Here is a 26,618-nt window from a genome sequence, read left to right as displayed (position 1 = left end):
TGGCACTCAGTCGTCAACTTATTTTTGCCCTGTGTGCGTTGCCTCCCTAGTCACATGTGTGACCACGTCTGGGTAATTAGACAATGAGCAGCCATCATTCAAGCACGCATCCTCTTCCTTCTGAAACCTGCTGATAAACATGCACAAGCCTCATTGCGTTTATCTTTTCCTTCGTCCAATGTGTCATCCTCAACTAGCAGACTACCGAACATACTGAGCAGTGCAGCCAAACCTGCCCTCTGCCTTTCACTCATGGATGGGCTCCTTCATTTTTAAACTTTCCTGCTCACTTAGATCTGTTTACACATGTTCCATCATGGTAGCTACACAAATGTGCACAGACGCAAAGAAAATAAGCACCTGTTTGTGGCTGCACAGACATGCACACATCAGACTCATGCATGTTATGCAGGAAATAATATAATTCCCAAAGCCCATGTATGTATCCATCCATCCGTATATGCATATAGCTGCGCAGCATACATACTGACAGTAAGTACAGTACATACATACAAATATACTTGAGATTAAGTGGAGCTCACTTAAAATCTGTTGGCATAGTTTTATCCTGGGATAAATATTCAGGACTATAACTGCTTTGAGAGCACAGAGTCATGTCCATTTCTGTTTTTTGCCTCACTAGCAGCAGGAGTCTAAGGAGAGTCATGCATGTTTGTTGGCCATTTAGTCTGCCAGTCTATCACTTTTGTTCAGAGAAGGATATCTCAAAAAGGAATGGGTAAATCAGTGGTTCTCAAACTTTTCAGCCATGTCTATGAGGCTTTTTTGCTATCTTTATTCAGCGGCGTGGTCTTTCATTTTGAGAGCATGATTTATTGATTTCACGTTCAGATTTCCCTCAAACCCTGCCCTCGCACTCAAATAGCCCCTGCTTGCACTTAGATTTGCTCTGTTTCTTCTCAAACTGTATGCTGGCACTCAGATGTATTGTTGCTTGCACAGATTTCCTGCTCTCCAGCTTCAGTCCTTCTCCTCGCACTCAGGCTGCTTCTGGGCGCTCGCAAAATGTCTGCTCTCAGATTTCTGCTCTGCTCTTGCATTTTTTTGTGCAATAACCCTGTCAAAATCCTGCAACCAACAGAATGCCAGGTGTAGTATTAACAAATGATATGATCCCTGCCGCCATGTGGGCAGGTTCGCTTTACTTCTTAGAGCGTCCTGTACGGGCATGTACACTTTAACTGGGTTCGTCCACTCCCGCCCTCCAGGGCTTTATTAAATGTACTTCCCTTGCTTTCTTTATGACTTTTGGAATAAAAGGAGAGTTAATATATATACTAGTGTCCACATGTTTTCTTTTACTATAGTGGCTACATACAAACACTAAAATAAAGAAGAAAAAAAAGAAACACAGTTTTGTCCATTTTGTTGTTAGTTGCCTAGCAACAGTGTTCACGTAACATACAGCACTTGAAAGCCAACATGTTATCATGGAAGGATTCTCATGCCGCAAATATGACTTAACCACTTGAGGTCCTTGACTTTGGTGGTCCGCTAGACTCCTCCTGAGTCATGAAGGTGACGTTGTTTTCTCTGTCATTGTACTATTACATGTAGCTATTATAGTAAAAAATACAGGCTCTGGTATATATATATTCCACAAGTCATAAAGAAAACAAGGGAAATACATTTAATAAAGCCCTGGCGGGCAGGAGTGGATGAACCCGGTTAAAGAGTAACTGCTCATTAAGGACGCTCTAAGAAGTAAAAGTGAACGGACCCGCAAGGAGGCAGGGATCATTTCATTGGTCAACACTACACCTGGCCTTCTATTGGTCTACATGTCTCCCTTACAGTAGGTGGCAGAAAAGATGTCATGACTCTCTTATACCAATTCAATGAACATCTTTTGACTTTTTATGTGAGTTAGTATAAAACTACCAGAGGTTTTGGACAAAAACAAAGCTTTCTATGAATTCAAGAGCATCAGTTTTTGTAATGTTTTGGTTTTGACTGACTTAGCGTCTTTAATTCCCTCCTCCTACATTCCTCCTACATTTTTTAAGTAACCTGAATCTTACCATGAAAGCATATTCATGGTTCCCAGAGGAGGAATTCCAGTGTTTTAAGTATGTTACTAAATAATATAAGTATATTTGATCCTTCGAGCCATTTCATGTTGTTATGAACACTGCAGCTGCTTGAGGCCTCTGGAGTGGCTTTGGGTCTTTGGGGCTTTGGGCTCATATTCAGTTCATTTACAGTAAGAGATGAACAGTATTTTCCCTGAATGGCTGAATGTAATCTGGAGATGCATATACACAGCTGCACAGTATTTATCAACTAAATTGGATCTTAAATAAAATTCATTTATATTTAAATTCAGTTAAAAGAGAAAAGAGCAAACACCTCTTCCCATGATCATGGAATCTAAACCTCAGTATATTTTATGCCCTTATTGCACCCTTGCTAATATACATTTATTTAACATTGTATTAAATATTGATTTCAGTTGCATAAGTATTTTTGGAGAGGGGACACATAAATTAATGCTATGGGTTAATAACGTTTCACTTAAGATGATCACGAACTGGAGGTCCCTTTCGCATCACAGCATGCATCCATAAATACAGACACGCATGCACACACACACATACACATCTGGTGCGTCATCATCATGAGTAGTCTTAGTCAACGCAATGGCACAAAGTGTCAGGGGAGCAGGTGTTTATGCCTCTCAGAGAAATAAGAGAGCTTGAGATGTAGGCTGAGAAAGACCAACCCCCCCTCTCCTCCCAGGCAGCTATCCATCTACCTTCTTTTCCCCTCCTACAGTAATTTTTTTATCCTTGTTCTTTCAATCATTTTTTTCCCTTTTTGGCTTTACTCCTTCCTACTCAGCTTTCCCATCATCCCTTATCTCATCCTGTGTTTTTCTGTCCAGATTCATCCTCCTTCTGTGCCACCGTTGCTCGTCTTTTAAACCCTTTCTGTCTCTAAATCTCCTAATATCCTGTTTGCTCAATTGGCCTCCTCTTGCGTTATTCCTAGAAAGCCAACCAGCACTTTTACTCACCGAAATGATCTCTAATCACAAGCAACATTCACACATACACACACATACATAAGCTGTGTCTGTATAAATGATGGTAAGCCTGGAAAAGCATTTCATCTTTTTTTTTATTTACAACACACTGCAGTAAATGCTCTGTCCATGACAGACCTGCCCACCACACGGTTTTACAATCCTGCTTGATTTGTTAAGATCTCAAAGCTCTTGCCTTCATCAGCGCATCAGTACAGCCAGGAGGCAGCTCTAAATCACGGGGGAGGTTAGCCAATAAACAGGCAGTTCCTTTAAAAAACACTGACAATGTTTCCACTGTGCGTTACATCAAAATCTCACATTTTTTTATTCTAACGGTTCCACATTGAGGACAATGCCTCCACATCAATATATAAGACAATCTTCGAAATGATTTGAGTCTTGGCAGGGACCAATACGATCCTTCCAGCACAATTCAAGTGAACGGCCTTGAATTTTAATATGTGCATGCACTGGTGAGCAACTGATGGTGATGAGGATGATGATGAAGGAGGCAGTGAGTGGGGGAGGTGAGTAACATCAGTTAATCCACACAGTGAGGTAGCAGCAGGCCTCAGGACAGAGGTGGCCCACAGCTCTGCGATCAATTTATCAGGCTCCGTTTTGACCCCAAAGAGCATCCAAACTGACATTGATTGGAAAGTCCTGATCTGAGGAACTGAGCACGTACTGTACACTACATATGCACAAAGAAGTCCATACCTTGTGCTATCAATAAGACTATATGCATGTGAAAATGTAAGTAATACTGTTCAAACGGTGTTAGAGCCCTGTTGAGAAACAAAGGTTTGAGTCTTTATTGGAGTGAAAATCCTCTTCTGTTTGCATTTATTGCACACCACAGCATCACCTCGTCTTCTGCTTTGTGCCGCGGCACAAAGCAGATTTCCTTGTCTTGACCATGACCAGCATACATCTGTGGTCACTGTTTACTAAATGCACCACGTCTGAGTTGTGGCACGAGTGCCTCATTTCCATTTCAATTTCCTGGCGCCTTGTCCTCCTCAGCAGCTGAGGATCTTGATGAAGGCCCGTCTGAACTCTATGTTGAAGGTGGTGTAGATAACAGGATTGAGGGCACTGTTGACATACCCAAGCCAGGTGAAAGCACTGTAAAGCCCAGGAGGCACGAAGCATGTCCTGCAGTGGGTGTTCAGAATGTGAGTCACAAAGAAAGGCAGCCAGCAGATGAGAAACACCCCTGGAGCAGCCAGAGAGCAGAGAAGTATAAAGAGAGAGAGGGCGATAGGGGATTGAGGTGGTAAGAGGGACAGAGTGTTGTACAAAGTAAAAAAAAGAGAGTAAATTGACCAAAATGGTGAGTGGATGGAAAAGACATACATGTGAAACATAGGGATTATGTTTGAAGTGTAGATGAGATGGGAGGATTTGAAAAGTGTAAAGAAGATGGGAGAGAGGGAAGAGAAAAAAAGAGACATTTCATGTTAATCATGATCATGTTCGCTAAAACCCTTCCCTGAAAGAGAAATACTCTGTAAGAGTTTGGAGGATGGTGTCAAAAACAAAAACACATCAACAAAAGTGTGAGGAATAGATAAAACAGTGAGTGTGTTTGTCCACTCTGATGTAATGTCAGCAGCCCAGCCTTATGTAAGCCAGGAGATAGCTGATAATTAATGTAGTCATTAGCTAGCTACATTAATTCAAGACTGACACATACACTGGGAGCCAAGACACCATAGAGGAATCCAGGTGGCACCTCACTTGTAAATTTGCATAATAAACACATAAATAAGCCGCTGGATTCGTCTATATCGGAGTTTAGAGAGTTTAGAGTGGTAGTGGGTCTCCGCTCTTTGTTGTATTTGGGGAGGTTTACACTTATTAAGACACTCTTTTCTTTTCCTTTGTAAAAGTGAAACATACAGTTTTTCATATATTGATAATAAGTATAAATCTAACCTGTGCGTTCATGTCCAAGTATGTTTTTTATATCAAACATCACTGGAAACCTGTCATCTTTGAACAATAACATTTTAATGACATTTTTATTTATGATACTGTGCTGTAATGTTACAGCTAGCAGCAATACAAGAACAAAGCTTTTTATTCACTTCTACTAACGTTATCAAATATGAGTACCCTGACTTTTTATTTAATTGGGACCAATTAGCTTTAGCCTAAGCATTATAGTATATCATGTACAGTATGCAGCCATCTTGTTCATATTCAAGACCATTTTACAGGGTTCTCATTTTTAAAATAGGTGAGCTTGAAACATTATAAAGTCAGCTGAAGATGGAGTTCAACCAACTCAGAGTTACCTAATTAGCTAACACTGGTTAACAGCAACTGACAAAATATGCTAGCATCAGTTGTCATTTCACCTGACCAAGTTGGCTGTCGACAGTTACAAATGCAAAGCCTGCTTTCTATGCCTTTCTATGTAAAAAAAAAAGACCAATTTTTCAAAATTGCTGTGAATTTAAAGTAGTAAATATTCCACAGATATCATATAAACTGTATATGTATGAATGAAAGCTTAACAGGTGTTAACAGAAATAGGAATGGGGTCAATTAAAGCACTTTTGGTTCTTAATTAACCTGTATCTTGTGTGGTATTCATATGCAAGTTTTCATGTCACTTACTCAGCAATAGCCAACAGGATATAGTTTATTTTACACTCATTAAATTAAAAGACTTCAATTAGGGTCACAACATTACAGCGGTCAGGTGGCTGACAAGCAGATGGGAAGTGGGCCGGACTGAGATTATTTTCTGTGTGCGCGCGCCACTGTTTTCACTGGCAACGGTGTAATGTAATCAGACACCTCTGATTACATTTTTGTCAGCAAGATCTATGCTCTGCCACAGCTAAGTGGACCAGGCTTACAGCAACCTGGCTGATAATTGGAGCGTGTGGAAGCTTTGTCAGGAGTTACAGCATTTGTCTGGACACACACTGCGAACCCTGAAGCCAGCCAGACTTTTTTGACATTTCGTCGTGATTTATTTTGGCTTTGCAAAATATGCAGCAAATACACGTCGAGTAAGCAAATGTGCTGGTGCCATCACAGCCAGACGAGAGCGCAGCAAAGGTGAACGGATACGTATGGCAGAAAAGTCTGTCATAAAAATGTTACAGGAGTTGAAGCAGAATAAGAAACTCATATACTGCAGCTATAAAACTGCCTGTGTTGAAGTGTTACCATGACATTTTACATTTTCATTTCCTCATCTTATCCCACTTAAGATGGTCTCCACTCACCAAGCACAATGGCCAGCATCTGAGTGGCCTTTTTCTCCCGAGCATGCATGCTCCTGAATCGTGGATTGCTGGTATGCAAGTGAGCCACCGGCCGCAGTGACGTGTGTGTTCGTCCGTTGGACAGATCCTTCACCTCACAGCTCATCCGGACTGGAGGCCGCTCGTTCTGGTTGTTCTCCTCCGCCTCCTCCTCTTCCCCCCGCTCTTGTTCCAGATCCATCTCGGTGGGGCCGCAGGAGGCATGGCTGATGCTGCAGTAGTTCTGAATGTCCACTGGGGGCAGCACAGAGTTCTCCACAGGTCCCGTCTTTGGGCGTTTGCGCCACAGGCATCCTGACAGTAGGTTGGGCTTGGAGGGACCTGAGGGCTCTACACTCTGCTGTCAGGAAATAACACATGATCATCTGCAACTTTAACAGTAAACGAGATGCCTTACAATTAGGGCTACAACGATTATTTTCATTATTGATTAATCTGCCGATTATTCTCCTGATTAATCAGTTAATCGTTTTGTCTATGAAATGTCAGAATGTGTTGTGATGTCAGAAGATGATGTCTTCAAATGTCTTGTTTTGTCAGAAACAGTCCAAAAAACAAGAATATTCAGTTTACTATCATGTTCGACAAAAAAAAAGCATCAAATCCTCACATTTGAAAAGCTGGAACCAGCAAATGTTTGGCATTTTTGCTCAAAAAATCACTTAAGGAATTATTCAGTAATCAAAATAGTTGTCGATTAATGTTCTCTCAATTAACTTATTGATTAACTGACTCATTGTTGCAGCTCTACTTACAATCAGCACACATTTCATGCATTGTTTATACTGTAATCACATTAGACATTAAAACATTAAAGCTGCACTGATCAGTTTTTTAATATAAACAAAGGATCAAATGACTTTGTGTTATGTGAAAGGGGCTGCTTGTAGTAATGAACCCAAAGATAATTATCAACTGACTGCAGTTTCTTCTAGCTTTATGGAGTGTTTTAGGGTTTTTCAGCTCATTGTTTTGGTTTATTCTCACAACCAAACAACAGACAGACAAAATTAGTGACCAGCTGGTGAACATAGTGGGAGCATATGATTATATCATATTCATCAGGTGGCCAGAAACATGACTCCAAACTAATGATAATGTTGCTTCATGTCTGTTGGATGTAGAAATAGGTAATTGTTTGCCACAACTTTATAAGGTGATAAAGTGTCAAAAAGCTTGTTCTGCTGCCCCCTAGTGGCAGAAACAAATCAATTAATGCAGCTTTAATGTTTGAATTTTGAAGGTGATTTCACTACCTTCTTTATTCTCTTAAATGTCTCTTAAATGTGTAATATCTGGTGAAAGAGTCCCTTTTTCTATCCTGCCTTAGGATGCATTCACACCAAATCAGGCATTGTGGGAAAAACGCCAGTCCTCTCAGTCATTTGAATGGGGGTAGTGTGTTTAGGCTGCAGGAGTGGGGACAGCATGGGGTGCCACAAAAAACTGCAGTGGCCCTGCGGGTAGAAGTTGAACAAGAATCAACTTTTGCAGAAATGCAACTCGATGTCACACTGCGTCACATAAGCTGGCGATCAGACTGGTCAGAGCTGTTGAGGGGAGGACATTGCTCTTTGTTTGGTAATGTTAAAATTAAAGTTAGACTTTGCTTTCTGCTCCCTGACTCATTTTAAAAAAAGACGAGAGAAAAAGAGAGAGAGCGCGAGTGAGATGAGAGAGAGAGCTAGACAGCAAATGAAGAGGGCGAGCTGCACTTGTGAGAACAAATGCAGTGAATGAGAGGAATAAAACGTTATTTTCTGATTGTTTCACAGTGATTATGTTCTAAAGCGCAAATAAACATGCCCACACCTCCGCACAACCCTGCGGGAAGGTGCCGCATTGCTGGATTTTGTGTGAATGCAGCCTTAAGCTCATGGGGGAAATATTATACACTCCATTAAAGGGCCAAAAGTGGTGGATACGCCTCAGGAACTTGGAGGTTATGGCCAATACGTCTCAGAAGTGCTGTTCAGACAGACTGAAAGCAGTGAAAAGCTCTTCCTCCTCCTCTTCTCCAGGTTTTTAAATCCCAGGAGCACAGTTAGTATTCAACACACGCAAAGTAATACGACTACAGAAGGTATACATTACCTTTAAATGCGCTATTTCATTTTTCTAGCCTGTCTATTGATCTCTTACAGCTCCAAAGAGCCTTTTCCCTTTGCAGTCATAAGAGGAGTTATTAACTAGCTGTAAGTATTGTGCAATGTTTATTTCCAGTGTGGCCACAAACATGTATTTTCAGTCTTCTCTTACTCAGACGTTCATTTTAAGCATCACATATTTTCCTCAGGGGGAAAATTACAGATTGTTATTTCCTCCTCCTTTGAACAGTCTGTAGGTTATGCAGGTGCTGCAGTGCGTCAGCCACAGACTTTGCTCAGTTGACTAGTGACCAGGTGACGCAGGGCAAGAGGCCACGGTTCAGAATCTCGATTCGCGGCTCTTTCTCAGACCCATGGGCTGTGATCACACAGCGGAACAAAAAACTCAAGTGTGCATGAACATACACACAGACAGACCCACATGAAAAGCTAAAAACAGAACCGCCTTGCATGCCACCATGTCACAATACGCCAACACAGTCAATATGAGAGTTAGTCAGGCATCAGGCTGCGCTGTATTCAGCAAAACTAGAGCAGTGAAAAAAAATCAATCCAAGAATCTCATGGTAGCGTTCAATCTGTAGTTTAAAATAACACCTACCACGTTAATCCTTATAGGTGAAAGGTCTTGCTTCGCCTTGGGAGTCTCCTCTTGTAGACAGGTCTCCTGAGGGATCAGAGGAAAGTTCAAGATTTTCCAGAGAAATGCTTCACTTATCCCCACACCCTTACACCGTCAGTCTACTGGTACAGGATTTGTGTGCCATTCACTTGGAAATAAGTCATCTCTATTCATCTCAGAGGATGTTTTCATTAAAATTCAAACAAATGTCCCAGACACAGACAAAATAATCAAGAGAATTAGGATGCATGTCTGCTGTTTTCAGTCACTCTCAATCTTGAGCCAAACACTGTGTGAGTCAATTAAATCTCACCACAGAAATTAAGATAGTCGCCTTTGAAACAAAGAAAAAAACAATGCTTCTTTCTTCATATCAAATGTTCTTTCAGTTGACTGAGTCAGAGTCCTATTATGTTATTTCAAAACACTTTTTCCTATTATAACTGTCTCAGCATGAACTCCTCCAGGGCTTGGATCTTACAACAGGTGTCTCCACTTATGGATGAGATTCCAAACTGAGGCTCAATCGCAACCAATTATCTGTAACCTGCTGTTAAAGTAGAAGACTTGACTGTGGGTATGTGTGCAATGAAGGGGAAAAATGGAGTGGAATGAATCCAACCATATTACTCAGGAAGCTCCTGGATGCGCCAAGGCCGGTCAAGTCCCTGGATTGAATGATCTAATCGTGTCTTTTTATACACCATATTTTAAAAATAGGGTCGATGCAGATGCACAGAGCATGACCTCATGTGTCCTTGCCCGTGGATATTAAGATAAAGCCATCATTTGTGTGATAGATATAACTGGGACAAATTTTAGAGTGATGGATGAGATCAAAGAACCGACAGCTGGTTAAGGACAAAATTCAGGTTTGCATTGTAATGAGATATCCACCATTTAAAGAACAGCGTCACAAAATCAATGATGGTAAAAAAAAAATTAGAAGACATAATCGTTTTTTAAAGTAATAAAATATAACTCAAGCCCTTGATTCCCAACGTAAACATAAAACATCTATTTAGCCCATATTTATTAGTTGTTTGTGTTTCTTCCTTCCTTATTTTTGAATAATAATTTAAATGGTCAGCTGCTTATACATTTATATTTCATCTTTGACCTGTGTTCATCTAAAAAAGATCAGTCACATTGTTTTTCTCTCCTTTTACTTTAAAGCAAAGTAATATTCCTAAGATCTCCTCTTAAACTTTTATCTCCAAATGACTTCATAGAAATTCATGCGTTTTACTTTTACCATGGCATTTTTACCTAGTGTTTTTTGGTAAATCATTGTGATTACAAGTCACATTTTATAACGTAATGGCGTCTGGTTGTGAAGCTTTCGGTGGAGGTTTGAAACAGAAACTACAAAGAAAAAAAAATCTGTTAGTGAGGTGTGTGCACGCTGTGAATGCATCCAACTGGAGAGGTCTAATATAAAGGTGAATTGTAATTTGCAAGTCATTATGAATGACTGCATAATGCATGTGCTGTCGAGAAGAAAACCTTGGATCTACAAAGAACCGACTTATCAGGAGCTAAAAAAAGCAACATCACTCTGAACTCCACCACAATGAATTTTTGACCTCATACAATCAGACGTAAAGGGTTTTATAATAGTGGATGATGCAATTTTCCTCAGCCTGTAGACAACTGTGTTCAGGTAAATTTCAGTTACCACTTTCTAATAAGACAACCTTAGCTTATAAAACATTTATAACTTGTAACTTGTGGCTTTATTCGTGTTTAATAAATCATTTAACTACTAATGCTTTATGGATCAAAAATAACCCGTTAAACAGCAACTTTTGGGTTGCCATGTTTTGAAAAACCTTTCTGGCTGTGGAGTCATTAATAAGTAATTATTAAAAGATCAATAGTTTCTCACTTTTTGAATAAGCCATCGAGTCTGCAGTTATAAATGTTAGTAAATCATTAATAAATGATAATAAACGATCAAGTCAGCAGTTATAAATGTGAGGAAATCATTAATAAATGATAATAATTGATCAAGTTAGCAGTTATAAATGTTAGTAAGTCATTAAAAAAGGATCAAGTTCATTAAATAATTGATAGTGTTTATATCAATTGATAGTGATAAGTGTTTTCTGCAATCCAAGACTGCAGTTGTAAGTGTGGATAAATGATTTATTAATGAATTTGGTCCCGATGCCCTGCAGCTCTTTTCCAGAAGGTCAGAATTAACACGGTCCACTGCTGTTTAAAAGTTTAGAGTTTTAGAGTTTTAAAGGGGACATATCATGCTTTTTGTGATATTCTATCATTTATATACTCTTATAATGTCGAATGTTTATGTTAAACACGGTCAAAGTTTCAAAACCTGAGGTAAACATATGTAAAAATGCTCCCTGAAAGTCAAAAGCCAGGGCTTCAGCCTGCTGTGAAAGCCCCGTTTGCAAAGTTACTTCTACTTCCCCATCGACCTGCCATCTGATTGTTCGCACATGCCGACAAACAGCCGTCCATTCTGTAGCCTTTGTTGCTAAGGTTGTTGCGTGGGTTGTGTATGCTGTCCACTCTCATATTTCAGTTCGAACATGAATATATTTGAGTTTATATTTTGTGTAAAGAACAAGAAAAAGAAGTGAAATCCTACTATTATTGTTTGTTTATGTAGCCTCCAGAGCCAAGACGTCAGGAGCTGACCAATCAGAACAGAGTGGGCTCATCAGGAGGGGGGCTTTAAAGAGACAGGAGCTACAACAGCCTGTTTCAGACAGAGGCTGAACTGAGGGGCTGTGTAAAGGACCAGTACAAGATAAATACGGATTTTTTGAACTATAAGGAACTGTAAAGATATTTCAGTAGAGCCTCAGAATAAAAATGGAAATGTGCATGTTATGTATTCTTTATTCATTTATTCATGTTATGTATTATTTTGTACTTATTTATTAACTATTAATAAGGTTACAATTTATAAATCTTTTACAAACAGTGCCTTATTAGAAAGTGAAAGTGAAAACATCAACAAAGGAAAAAGAAAGACACAGAAACAAGATAACTGTCTCACCACAGACGGTGGAGTCGAGCCCGGCTGGACTTTTCCGCTGGCCTGACCGAAGGTGATCCTCTTCCGCCTCATCCTGAGGAAGACGTAGATGCGGATGTAGACCAACAGGGTGACCATGAATGGCAGGTAGAAGGACACCACCGAGGAGTAAATCACAAAGTCGGGGTTGGAGATGGAGCACACCATGGGGTCATCTGCATTTAAAGCAAAAATATCATTATGCAAAACAGTCTCAAAATGACAGAATAATAAAAAAGACAGTGGGCGTATTTTACAGCCGATCCCTGACCCAGGTGCATGATCTCCATCTTGAAAATGACCTCAGCGGCTTGTCCTCTTTCATATTCTGTGTACATACTGAACTGTGCAGTCCTGCATACATACACTGACAGCTAAGAGTATGAGTGGAAGTATGATGGATTTGACAATAATTGCGCCATGAAATTCAGGATAAAAGACCATTTGACACCATAATAACAGTGTGGGCCAATTTTTCAATCAAAACGCCAAAGTTAAATATCTGTCAGGTAAGCTAATAGTGCTGTGAATTGATGATTGAAGGGGGAAAAAATGACACGGGCACTGACCGCAGCTGTGAAATGCATATTGCATGTCAGTGGCATGAACAATCTGAAGTGATTTGCCGCTCCCTGGATGTTCCTCTGGATCAATAACACATACCTCAATTCACAGAGAGATGGAAACAGGGAGAGACAGACAGAATCTGTTTCTAGTTTCTCTCCACAAAATCATCCGTTTCTAGATTCCATTTAGCCATTTTGTGCAGCACTTATATAGTATTTGTCTCGTCAAGCTTCTCTTTTTTCACTATGTCCCTTTTAAAGCACAATGAAGGATCCTGGATCTGATGTGAACCTAGTGGTCCCTCAACCCAATGGTGATGTGTGGCTGCGTACTGACAAAACAGTGGGTTTCCAGCAATCAGCAGCAATTGTTTTGCATTGATTGTAAGTGGACTCAACCGAATGTGTGTGTCTCTGTGAGTAGCTTTACATTGTCTCTGACTAATGCTCTTAATTGTGTGCGTGCAGTCATGCATCTGTGCTGCTGGCTGTTGAAATTAAAATAGCTACTGGTGATGTCTCTCAAAGTTTCTCTGTCTGTTTTATTGTTGTGTGGTTGATTCACTGGCTACATGCACACATGATTTTGTCAGCTCAGCTAATTTTCAGTTATGTAGGTTATAAATAATAAACATCCCTTTGAATACTTAAAGGGACAGAGGAAGTTGAGATGAGAGGATGATACAGAAGCCTCATTTAACCACCCTTTAACCATAATGCAAAGCAATATTCAAAAAATATTTTCCCAAAATGTGAATATTTAGATGGGACTTGGCTTAAATCTTCCTTTCTCAACAAATTACCGCCATCACTACTGGTCTCTCTGGCTATATGTTCAGTTCCACAGCTTAAAGGATTGCAGCAAGTTGAAGCTCTCAAGGCCAATTTAATGGAAGCTAAAACATAAACAGCTCCTCAAAACCCAAAATTCCTGCAATGCACTGAACTGAGGTATATTGTAACAGGCTAAAAGCATATGTGGCAGCAAATATTTCTTTCACTTTAACAATATATCCTTGAGGGACTTCCAAGAGACAGAATGAAAAAAAGAATGGTCAAAATCGAAGCTGCAGAGGCTTCGACAGAAGATATCTGGTCTTTTACGTGGGTCAAGCTCCAAAATGTGTAGTCAAGCTCCAAAAATCCTATATTTCCCATAATGCAACTCAATACTGCCTTGTGTTACGCTGCATTCATGCAGAGTGGTTAAAACAGAAAAACCTCCTGTTGCTCCAACTTTGGAGCGTTCATGGATTATTAGAACGTGGTTACCCTGACTGCTAGTCATGTAAAATAACCCAAATTTGCTACTATGGTTATGTTGCATACTGTATGTATCACAGTTTGTTAACAAGCTAACCCACATGCAGACAAACAGGGTATAGCTCTTTTAAAAATAGCTGAATTTAACGATTTATTGTTAATATTTGTACTTTTGGCCAAATGTGAGATATCGTAGCTGTCAGAAATTCCCAATATCTCACACTTTTTTTCCCTTCTTGATAAATGCCCACATCTTTCAAACTTAACATGCCCATTTTCTAACACAGGCTCTTTGTCAAGGTGAAATAACCCCATTGTTAGTGTGATAAGTGGTTATTTTCTCAGGCTTGACATAAGCTCAAGACCAAGCCACAGAATACATTAAACATAATTTTCATAGGCTAAGTATCACTCCAGATGACTAGAAAAATGAGTCTGGCATGCTAAATTGGTGGAGTGCACCTTTAAATCACATTCCAGGTTGCATTTCATGTCCTCCCACTGACCCCAAATGGCTTGTTGACTGAATTTTGACCCTGAATTTCATAACAACACTGCGTCTTCCTGCTTTGCATTCTGTTTGGGATCCTGCATAACTTCACTCAGATGCACGCAGACAAGAAGATGAAGTCAAAATGTTGTTGACCTGACCTGTGGTGTTGAAGCCAAACAACAAAGGACAGGAGACAGCGAAGGCCAGGACCCACACAGTGGTAATCATTACAAAAACTCTCTTCCTGGAGCGATGGGTGGTGTTGTACAAGACAGGCATCACCACTGCTGTGTACCTGCAGACACAAACACACACACAGATTAGAGTCTGTACAGCTTTATAGAGCTGAGCTGATATAGAACAGTAAGAATGAATAATTAGAAGGAGAAAGAGTGTCCCTGAAAAGAACTGGGTTTTGGAGATGCCAAGAAATGCACTGCTGAGAGAAAGTGAATAATATAAAGACCAACAATGGAGCAGCGAACCAGGCACTCCTATTTAGAAACAATTTGGGTATTCAGAAATAAACCTAGTGGAGCTTTAAGAGTTAATCAGCATACTATACGCCAAGAGTGTATAATGAGCCCGGGAAAACTAGGTTCAGCAATGGCTCAGCGGAAGCAGCAATTATGCTGGACCCCGACCCAAAATGGATGTGATGTTATGTTGTTTAGAGCCAGAAAACTGCCACGATTGTTTATCCTCATCAGACTAATTACTCCGGTTCTTCTCTGGGCAAAATGTAGGGTGAACCCGGAGCCAAACACACACAGACATTCACTAAAAATACTCTCCCCTCTCCGCTTTACTTGGTCTTTACCCTTCTGCCACGCTGCTGTCGGGTTGAATAAAAGCGGAGATTAAGAAAATATGGTGGTATAAAATAATGTACATGATTTATTGATTAAGTGCTACTTTAAGCAAGACTTTTAGTTGAGGATGAAAACAAGGCTCTTCCGTTTGACCTCCACTGTAAGTCATTTCACAAAGACACTTTACCTTGAAGTTTGATGTAAGAACTTCCTTTCTGGTGTATTTATGCCGCCTGCTTTCACTCGTCCTTTTAACATGTGACAAATCTTCCCCACAATGCTGTTGCAAGGGTAATACAGGTGTGTTGTACACTATCAACGCCCCTGGTGCTTTGCTTTAATTTAGCACTTTACAAAACATGTGATACTGTCGCCATGTTGTTGACTTGAATGATAATCAATCATGAGAACAACAGGGCTCCAAAGAACCTGTATTGTACACAAAAAACACTGCAGGACAAACATGTATGTCAGCAGATGGGTAACCACATGCAAGTCAGGTACATATTGTTGCTGCAGGGTCAAAAGAAGAAGTTGTGACTGTCATGTATTTTAGAAAACACCTCCAATATGAGAGACAAGACAAAGACAAGATTTGTTGAATTTTCATTCAGTTGCAGTGAAATAAGGGGAAAATCAGGGGTTGGAACTTTTTCTTATACATTACCATGACCTTATTAAACTACATTGGTGTCTCTGCTTTGTGTATGTCACCTTCACGTTCACATGAGAGACTCACACCTGCCTGCAGGTTTTCTGTGTATTAAATATTGTGTGTTAATTTAATTAATCACATTTTTATTTAGGAATATGCACCATGTGAGCACTATATAAATACTGAAATTACCATGGTCTGGATTTGACACTATATGACAAGGGCACATTATTGGGTAATATTGCAGGACCTTCCTTAGTTGTTAATATACTTTAGTGCTGCAGGTTACTTCACAAATTTGTAGTTAATCGAATGATTAAAAATGAGTAGGCGCATGCTTTGCCTGGTTGCTAATCCAGCTCTCCACATGACAACACTACTTTCTTATGAAAACACCCGTTGAAAAGTCTTAAGGAAGACAAATACTCCCTCCTACGTGCATGTATGTACAACTAAATCCCCCTGATGCCTCCATTCCTTATGAAGTACTTTATGTATTCTATGTAGCTGAACCCTTGATGCCTGTGGGTTGTAAGTTCAAAGACCCCGGAGAGCTATGAAATATGAACTATGACACAAGAAAGAAGAAAACTAAAGCAAATAAATAATGCAAATACAAGATGCACATCTATAGTAAAGGGTCAAAGAGATGCTGCTGCATGACACAGTCCCTCCTGAATTAATGCAAACAGATATGCAGCAATTACAAGTAAACATCTGAATCTGAGCCTAAAACACCAAAATTCAGCCACACTGTATATGTAACATCTCCTCATTTCTGCCTTCTCCACACTGTCTTTAATTCTGTCATACAATGACATACACTGATACACATGTATACACAAAGGTAGACATCTATCAAAAGAACATTAGCAGGATGGGAAAACATTGTCTTCCTCCAGGAAGGTTTGAAATATCTATGAGGTAAGGTGAAGAAAAGAAACCTTGCATGGATGAGATTTATACTGGAGATGTCATGGAAACATATGTAGTCATACACAATAACTGCAGCAGTGAGGTAAACACACACACACACACACACACTGAACACTCACCTGTCAATGCTGATAGCACACAGGTTGAGGATACTGGCGGTGCACATCATCACATCCAGCGTGACAAAGATGTTACAGTAGAGCCGGCTGAAAAGCCAGGCACCGCCGACCACCTGCACAGGACAGACAGGCAGATTAACAACGCACATGTTTCTCTTCCTCCTTTTTCACCGTGAAGTGTGAAGTACCTGTCGAGTGCACACATGAACGCACACACTTGTACATGTGACAGAAAGGCAACAGGAGAAGGAAAAATGTGCAGATTACATGGACGCATAAAGAAAAATAGGCCTAAACTGACACCTTTACAGCCTTTCTATATTGAATTTAAGAATTTATGTTAATATGGCTATTACTTAGGCTAATGTATGCATGAATTAGCAAATATGTTTATGTCAGCACATAGCACTTGTCCTCAGATAACACAAACTGCTGAGAAATGGTCAATTATGAATGTTCTGTGATGATTTTGGATGATGGATGAGACACATAATGTTGTTAGCATTTAAAGAGAAAAGTAGAAACAAGGGAATGTGTCAAAGACAGGGTCTAATTATCCTCGAGGAAGCTTCCATTTCTCAGAAAGGACATTAACCCCCGGCTAAAGCAACAACACCCCAAACAACCACCCCACCTCCACCCCCCCACAGCAGAGTCCTGCTTAGACCGACAGGCTTTCACTTAGGCTCTATAATGCCTGGTAATAACTGTCTGACAAAGATAAATGGGATCCAAACTCCATTGCCTGACTGGGAATATACGCCTACCTACATGGAGAGGCGGCAGGCACACACGGGAGTACGCACAGGCACACACGTACAAAGACGTAAATAGACATCAATCTCCCTTGCATAGACGAGAGATATCACACGTACACCAAAGCAAACAGATATACAATCTTTTTCTTCTTATACATACTAATGTGGAAACATCTGCTGCTTATGTTTATGTCCTAACTTTTCTCCCTGATTCTAACACTCCACAACATGCCATATCTTAATACAAATACTAATCTTGACCCTTTACCTTATACAGTAATTATTTCATTTTTTTAAAGGGGCATTCCACCAATTTAAGGCACGAGAACCAGTCATGTGTACTACTAAGCTGGTGAAAAAATGTTATATAATGGCTTCTGTGGCTCTGTAGGGGCTTAGTCCAGTGAGAAAACAGCACCTGATGATGCCATAGTGATATCAACAGGGTTATGTTGGCTTGAACTTGCAGGCTGTACATTTTTTAATGGAAAGCTTGTGTTTGGGAGTTGCAGAAGCCAGCATTGTTAGAGCTTGGCCAATACTAGCATGGTGATAACCCCATACTTCATATTATTTCTAAGCAAGTTTTGAGTATGTGGTGGGTTCACAAGGAAAAATTAACATAAACTACTTTAAATAGTCACTGTGCATACTAAAAAAAAAAGCTTGATTTTCAAGTGTGCTGTTGATGCACACTGTTGATTGACAATGCATTGCACAAAGGGAGTAGAGGAGGCACTCACAGCTGCAAAAAAATGAAATGAAATTGCAGGTGGTGACAGCAACAGAAAGATCTTGGAAAACAAAAAAAAAGAAAAAACATTTTGCCTTCTCTTTATGAAGTTTGGCACAGTGCAAAAATGGTAAATACTGTATGTTGACTTTTTTGTATACTAACTACAAACACATTATACTATATGACAATTAGAACAGTACATACTATATACAGTTAATATAGTATGGAAATGGGACACAGTGTAGGACTAGAAAGCAGGAATTCTCTGCCTCTGCTGCATCGATTTGGATGATTGTCTCTTAAATCCACATCTGACAAATCCTCCATTTAATGGAAGCTCAATACTAAATTACTGCAGCACCTCTTTAATCTCAAACCCAAACCCAATTCTGAACCCAAAACTAGCAATTTAGAGACTCCCCATGTTCTATTCACCTTTCTCATTTTCAGGATGTTTGGTTCTCTTAAACATAGAAATAACACCAACACATGCACAATACATACAGTTTGTACACAGCAGTTATTTGTACTCAGTCGCCCCCATGCACAAATACACCGCGGCACACATGTGGTTACATATTGAACATTGTGCGCACAGTGTGGGTATATGATGGTGACTCAGTGGGGCTCTTCAGACACCTCGTATTGACGTTGAATATATGTGATGTGTGTTCTCACAGCGGTGAAGTGGGCTAAACGTCTCGATGAAAAGACATAGCAGCAGCGGCAGTTGTCAGGACACTGGGACAGGAGATAGAGGACTAATTAGGGAGGGGGAGGCAGTATGACTAATTGTTCTGGGCTGAAATTTAAAATTGATAGATGTATGTTGTAAAGATACAAGAATGTTTTGATAACTATGGCTTTATGGGTGTATAAAATGACAAAGATTTGAGACTTAACTTATAAAGTCTTGACAAAAGTTGAAGGACTCTGGGATAAAGCAGCAGTGTGCATTAATACATTTGCATTATTAAATCTAATGTTTTATGTCAGATTACACTGTATTCTCTAAAATAAAACACTGCTGATAAAATGTTAATGTGAAGGAGGACAAGTAACTTCTGCACTATAAATGAAGCTATTTCCACAGGCAGATCATATATTTGCTGAGGCTGAGCAACATCATTTGGGATGAATTGTGAATCTGAGTGAATTCTCAGTCATCGCTGCCAATACGACCACTTCCTTCAAGTATGACTCATACATCAACTGCTCCATCTCAGGGATAAGGTGGCTTGCTCAAGGGCACATAAATACTGCCTGCTGAGAGTGGCGAGAGCGATACTCAGTCAATTTTCCTACCAAGACGCGCCTGGAGAAGCAAACCAGCAACCCTCTGGTCACAAGAAACTAATCCCCCCTCCTTCAGATTAAAGCTCGCGGGGTGATGGTGCTCGCAGTGCCAGTCTTGGGAGTTGGAAGCCTTTAGCCCCTGACTCTGAACTAATATGTTTTTTTCCTCAAGTGAGTGAATATTGTACTTACTATCTTTTAATGATTTTGGGATTGTAAGTCTCTCCCTTGAATCTTAAATGAAGAGTTACACTCTGCAATGAAAAAAGTAGGACATGCTCTTACAGCATGACTGCTTACATGGGAGTTAAATGCATGACTGAATCCCGCTGAGGTTCCTGGCTACCTTAAATTACCTTTCACAGGATATAATCATCTTTCACTTGTCAGCTTCTGCTCACTGGGTGTGTTAATTTTTCTTGCTGGTTGACCTGCCGCTGAATCTTCAGCGCAGTGAGAAATAAAGCATTCTGCTGACAGTGAGCAAACTTTAGGCAGCGGGGTGGCTGGTTATTAAACATAACTGGACTTCAACCAGATGATTTTTCGACCACATGTGGGCAACACCTGCCCTTAAGCAACACACTGGGCTTCAAGGATGCTATTCTACACATGCGCATGTCTGTGTGTCTGTGATTATACAAACAGGACACCTCTGTGGTGTATTTTCAGTGTGCAGTGTATTACTTTGATGAAATGTGGATGCTCGAGGGTAATGTGCACCGGTACAGTTAATGAAGTTACTTAATAGTGAGTGACATGAGAAGGGAGGCTGAGGAAATTAACAATTAGGAGACAAACTGGTGATTAATCTAGGAAGTGCAAATAAAAATTAACAGCAATCATAAATAGCAATTTGCTTCAAACGTTGAATAAAAATGAAATTTGCAGATATGCAGTCGCTTCTTCGTAATTTGAATCTCAGCCAATTACCCAAAGTAGATGAAGCCATTATTTGTTAATATTCAATATGTCCTTCAGCAATTATGTGTAATCTACATGAATAGTGAAGCACTATCTAAACTACATTTCATCATCATTACTTTTTTCCTATCACCCACACAGTTGTCACCACATAATAAGCTCCAAATGACCCTCATCCTTTTTCTCTGACTCCAGCTCCTTTTTTTTTTTTTTGCAGAAGTCCACTTTTGCTTCTGCACGCTTCTCTCAACTTTCTGTCCTTTCTTCTCTCCTCTCCTCTCCAGTGTCAGCCCCTCACTCACTGCCAGGCATCTGTATTTCAGTCTCTTCCACATCCTCTGCAGCACTAATGCGTCCTCTCCATTTCTTATGCTGCTTCTTTCCATCAGTTCTCTTGATCAGTGATTCCCAACCAGGGCTACTTTCCCCAGGGAGCAGTTTCCCTGCAGTTGCCAGGGAGTATATAAGAATATTGTGGAGTAGCTTAACTTTAGTAAATGTACTGTCACAATAATCAATAAGCTGCCAGCTACAATATACTAACTGTACATTACACACCTCCCATCAACCTGAGAGGCAAGTTGCAATATTTCACTAAAAGTATATGGATATACATTTGAAATGACTGGCTAAAAGTAAAAAAGTTGAAATAATTGGTAAAGCATAAATGGTTTAAAGGTCCAGCCACAGAGGTAAGCATCGTCTCTGGCGATATTTGAACAACCCAGAAGGTCAGTAAATAACAAAACAAAAGTATTTCCAGAGTCTTCAGACTCTTCTAACCATCTTTATGAAAAACAATTCTGTCCCCTGCACAATAAAAACAGATATTTGACCTGTTTACAAAGTTTCAACTCTGCTGTCTTCTAATTCAAACAAATATGCTAGCTGGTGGCGTAATATGTTTTCATCCAGTTGGTTGGTACGATTCTGGAAATACCTTCAGATATTGGTAATTGTTGTTTAACAACTTTCTTGGTTTTTCAAATATTTCTGGGTATTTTTAGAGAAATTGAGGCTTACAGTAGCTTGAATGAAGTTAATGCTAGAATGAGAGGCATAAACTGGGGCTAGCTTCTGCTCTGCAAGTCCATGTGGGAATACAAACGTGACCAAACCAACTTAAACACTGACAATTAAGCTACACCGATATGACAAAATTATTGTGACAGTATCCACTTTTATGTAGTCTTATTAAAGGGCAAGGCTGGCGATTTTCTACATTTTTCTTATTGTCAACATATCTCAAGGGCAGAGTCCAACCAACAATGAATTGATCCTACTTACAAGTATTGTGTGTGTGTCCAAAGCCTGATATATCTTATTCCCCTGTGCTGTAGACCTCGGTTGTTGTCCAAAAACTATTAAAAACATGACAATGAAACACACTGTTGCACTGGGTGACATGTTCCTTCACCCAAACGAGTTTGGGCACTTTCGTTTAAATGGCTCCAAAGACTAGACAGACTCTATAGAGACTGAAAACGTGGTCGCTGTTATTATTCTTTGCAGCCATTTCTAAACAAACCACCATAACCATCGCTTTCGGGGTGAAAGACCATGTCACCCAGTGCAACAGTGTAGTTCACTGACGTGTTTTTAATAGTTTTTGGACAAAAACGGATGTCTGTGGCACAGAGGAATAAGATATATCAGAATCTCGATACACACATGATACTTGTAAGAAAGATCAGGTCATTGTTGCTTTGGCTGTGCACATGAGATTTGTTGACAGCAAGAAAAATATAAAAAATTACCAGCCTCATCCTTTAACATTCATTTTAAAACCAACTGAAATTAGTGCTTTTGAAACATGTATGAAGAAGTAGCCTACTCGAGCTCATGGGATAAGTCAGATAAAAAAGATTGGGGACTGCTGCTCTAGATCAATACTCCAGTAGTTGAGATTTTGTAAATACATACACAATGAGGCCCCTCACCTCCAGGTACACAGCCCAGGGCATAACCAATGAGGCCACCAGCAGGTCTGACACCGCCAGGCTGACCACCAGGTAGTTGGTGGTGGTTTGAAGGGAGCGCTCCCTCAGCACAGCCAGACACACCAACACGTTCCCAAACACGATGGCCAGGATGAGCAGGGAGTACAGCATGGCGTAGTAGTTACGCTCGTCTTGCTCCGGTGCCCCCGTGCTCTCATTCCTCTCGTCCCATCCAAGGTGGTCTGACTCGTTCCAGAGCCTCTCTGCACTGCTAAACATTGCCATGGAGACGTCCCGGTGACATGGGAGGTGAGATGTTGGGCAGACCTATGAAAGGAGAGGAGCATAGTTTAGTGCTGTCATCACGTAACTTCCTCTCTTTTGGAATCTCATGCAAACACAGACAAACATTTCTTACATCTCATTATTCAGATATAAGTGCAGTATATTATACATCAGATGATGGTGGCAGCATCGTTTCAGGTCAGAGGCCTACTGGGAAACATCTCCTGCCTCCTAGCAACAGTAGTCAGGTGAACTGATAAATTAAACGGTTGAAATGCATCTCAGCAGTAATGCTCACTGCTGATTGCTGTACAGTGGCACGAGGGTGTGAATGAAAAATGAAAATACATACTGATGTCTCCTGGAGATAATATGTCCTTGTGGCTCCTATAGAAACAATCAGCCCATAAAGACTCAGCAGCTTTTAACAGCGAACTCCTTCGACAGCACAATTATGATTGTTCCAGTCAGCCTTTCAAATGTATTGTCTCCCTGTAAATTGGTTTTAACACAACTAACAGACACAGAAACCAAAAAGCAGAGATGGTAACTTTAATGAGGGGCTGGCAGTGTGCCTTCGAGCAGTGTCAGTGAGGTTAGCTCATCGGGGTAGGGTAAGTCCGTGCTGCCACCCTGAGAGGTCTGGCTGGCTCTGGTTCTGGACTCTGCTCCTTGCACTCCATCCTTCCTCTCACTTATTCCCAAACCTCCCTGTCTGGCCTGAGTCCAGAAAACAGTGCTGTGGTAATTCTCACACCTGTGTCTGGATGGTAAACATAGTGATCCATCTTATCCAGCTCCTTCTCTCCTCTGTGACGGAAATAGGGAGAAAGACACAGAAAAACCAAAATCATTTTTAGACCTGGCTCTGTGAAAGTAATCTAATAATGGTGATTATTTATATATCTTTTTGTTTAATATCTTCTATTGATTTCTGTATTGTCTCATGCCCTTGAAGACAGTTGGGTTGCAACATGAAGCCAGGGACATCTATAGGACACTTGTAAACAGGTTTTTTGTGTCACTTGATGCCTGATCCATGCACCAACCTACTGTGTCTATCTTTACCTTAGAAACTGCCTCAGAAACTGTGTGAACGTAAATGGAGATGTTTTGTTGTTCATTCCTGAAGCTTTATAACACATATCTGTGTGCCGTCATTATTGTAATGTATGCCTGTGAAGACATCCTACCCCTAGACTAGTCGACCTTTGAACCATGATCCCATTTGAAACCTTTTTGCTGACCTTTGGGGTCAACTGTAGATATTTCTGCTTCTGTACAGGACTACTTAAAAACTGGCTCCAGTAGAGAGAAACGGGATCTTAGGAAGTGGCGTTGGTATGTGTTCTCTCTCTCAGAAATATGATGCATTGCACTTCTGATCGTATTTTTGATATCATTTCAAAACCTGCTCATGCTCTTTTTGTGTTTCTTGAGTGACAAGACAATTTTCCACAACAGCTCAACCCCAGGAGGCTTTTAAAGATTTCCTCAGTCTATAATTCCACTCAGTTCCACAGGCGCTCCAGTATTACATGATTGTCCACAAGAGAGCCTGGGGAAGAAAAAGAAAACTACAGCCACCGATACCAATCACCTTGAAGTCTCCTACTGGGAGCGCAGCAGCAAGTTTATCATAAAATTAGATGTGACAGGTCGCATTGAAGCAAATCATAAAACATTTGAGGTGTGAGCTTGGATAACCACACACACACACACACACACACACACACACACACACACACACACACACACACACACACACACACACTCACACATACCCATATGCACACATGAATTATTAATCTGACATGAAGTAGCACACTGCTCCAGTGAATGGTTTGTTTATATTTGTAGAACAGTGCTAATTGAAACTGATTTCTCTCCTCACTCTTTTCTTCGCAGGACCTTTCTCTCATATTAACCTGCATCTGATCCTGTTCTCCCAAAGTCAATGAGCAAATACTCTGACCTCCCTACAAGTCTGTGTGTGTGAAATGGGCATCATCAGACCCTCAAATGCACGCGCATATACACACACACGCACGCACAGGCGCAAGCACACATAGGTTTACTGTTCAGTTGTGCCAAAAATGCCTATATGCTCTGAAGCCATTAGTAAGCATGTACAGTGATGGAGGAGCAAGACAACCTGGTGACATTATCACAAGAATCATAATTAATTATGGATCAGTTAACTGTAGGTGGTGCAGCCAAAGAGGACCTAACTGACAGCAACTGATTTTTTTTTCTTGTTGATTTGTTATCTGGAAATTGTTGTTATAGCTGCCAGGGAATCTTAATTTACGCGCGTCCAAAACCTTAATCGTAAAACTCAATTAAACCCCGTGATAGGAGCCTTATCAGGCTTCACAATCACGCATCGAGAGAGATTGGGGTCAAATATAGTCCGGGAACACAGAGGAATCATTACGCAAAAATGATTTTCCCATATGATCACATATCAGAGCCCATGCTGGATTGAAACAATTCACAAACAAAGCAGCAGATAACAATTTCATAGGCACAAACACTGAAGAACAGTGAGGATTAAACGCAGAAAATAACATTTCAATTAAGCGTTAAATGATGCTCAAGTGTGTTTTTTTTCTCCACAAGGCAAAATAAACAGACTTACATACCTGTTACTGTTTACTAATGAAGAATTCATCAGATGCCATGGAGGAAAGCATCATCCGTGCAGAGTTAAAAGTTGTCCGGTCATTGCGTCCTGCAGCGCAAAACGAGCGGGAGGAGCGCTCGGTGCCATTGCGCGCAGGCGAAGATGAATGTGGGAAGCTCATATAGATGAATCGCACTCACACACATTTACTTCATTTCTCCCCACAGCTCTGTGGCTCTGTGGCTCTGTGGCGGCCGGTAACACGCGTTGAGCTAACACTTTGATTTTCAGCCACACCGGAGGCGCGTGTACACGTGGAGGAGACGTCAGGGGCCAGATGCACGATGAGTACACACAAAAACCACGCATACGCCGTACCCCGCACATAAACTGGTATTTATAAACACAGAATATGCGGTGAGAATGTGCGCACCGCAGGCATTCTTCAGACCAGGCGTACACTTGGTTTTCTAAAGCGATGTGAGGGTGATGTGATGAGGTGGAGATGAAATATAAGGTGAGAGACGGCATTTACAAACGCAATATTGATCAGTCATTTTGTGTGATTCATTTTATCATTCTTTGAAATTACATAGGAGTCAACATCGTATTTTGGTGTTAATATTCTTTTTATTTGATCCTTAGTTGTGCCTTGTGAAGTCAGTTTAGATATGAGAGCTACAAACTAATCATTGTTTACATTTCAGAGATATCACTGCTGATGATGGCTTACAGGTCCATGTGGTGAATTAATAATATGGACGGTATAAAGAGCCGCACAGCTGTGCGTAAAAGTTGCGCGTAATGACAGCTGTTCTGGTGTTGGAGAACCTCTTAGATGCAACACAATCTGTGAAACTGCACTTATTTCTCTTTGTTTCATTGGCAGGTTTATAGACTGGTGGAACAGGCGGCGAACTGATATGAAAACGGCTGGTTCAGGGTGTGTCTTCATCCATTTATGGCTAATTGTGGGAGTGGAAATGAAGCTCGTGCACGTGCGCCCAGTTCCACAATGACTGAGATTTGTACCGCTCTATAAATCTGACGAAAATAATGCATATGCATATTTCTGGCTTTGTGCGTAGACACAG

General features: G+C 40.5%; 1 protein-coding gene across 2 annotated transcripts; it reads right to left on the bottom strand.

The window, feature by feature from the left end:
* Nucleotides 1–3,165: 3,165 nt before the first annotated feature.
* Nucleotides 3,166–23,356, bottom strand: drd3 (dopamine receptor D3). Of its 2 annotated transcripts, none has more exons than XM_042399517.1 (8): nucleotides 23,251–23,356; nucleotides 22,614–22,940; nucleotides 16,960–17,072; nucleotides 14,596–14,732; nucleotides 12,098–12,291; nucleotides 9,046–9,111; nucleotides 6,298–6,676; nucleotides 3,166–4,268 (listed from the first exon to the last, which is right to left on the bottom strand). In XM_042399517.1, exons 2-8 carry the CDS (start codon nucleotides 22,896–22,898, stop codon nucleotides 4,072–4,074), a joined length of 1,371 nt encoding a protein of 456 aa, XP_042255451.1. In that variant the 5' UTR covers nucleotides 22,899–22,940; nucleotides 23,251–23,356; the 3' UTR covers nucleotides 3,166–4,071. The 2 variants fall into 2 exon arrangements, with proteins under 2 accessions (XP_042255451.1, XP_042255452.1); XM_042399518.1 differs by having other exon boundaries at nucleotides 6,298–6,673.
* Between the last annotated feature and the right edge of the window lie 3,262 nt (nucleotides 23,357–26,618).

Source organism: Thunnus maccoyii, chromosome 21 (genome assembly GCF_910596095.1).
Source record: "Thunnus maccoyii chromosome 21, fThuMac1.1, whole genome shotgun sequence".
NCBI classification, from domain to species: Eukaryota; Metazoa; Chordata; class Actinopteri; order Scombriformes; family Scombridae; genus Thunnus; species Thunnus maccoyii.
The sequence above is the reverse complement of the archived record's forward strand: the minus strand, read 5'-3'. Positions and strand labels throughout refer to the sequence as shown.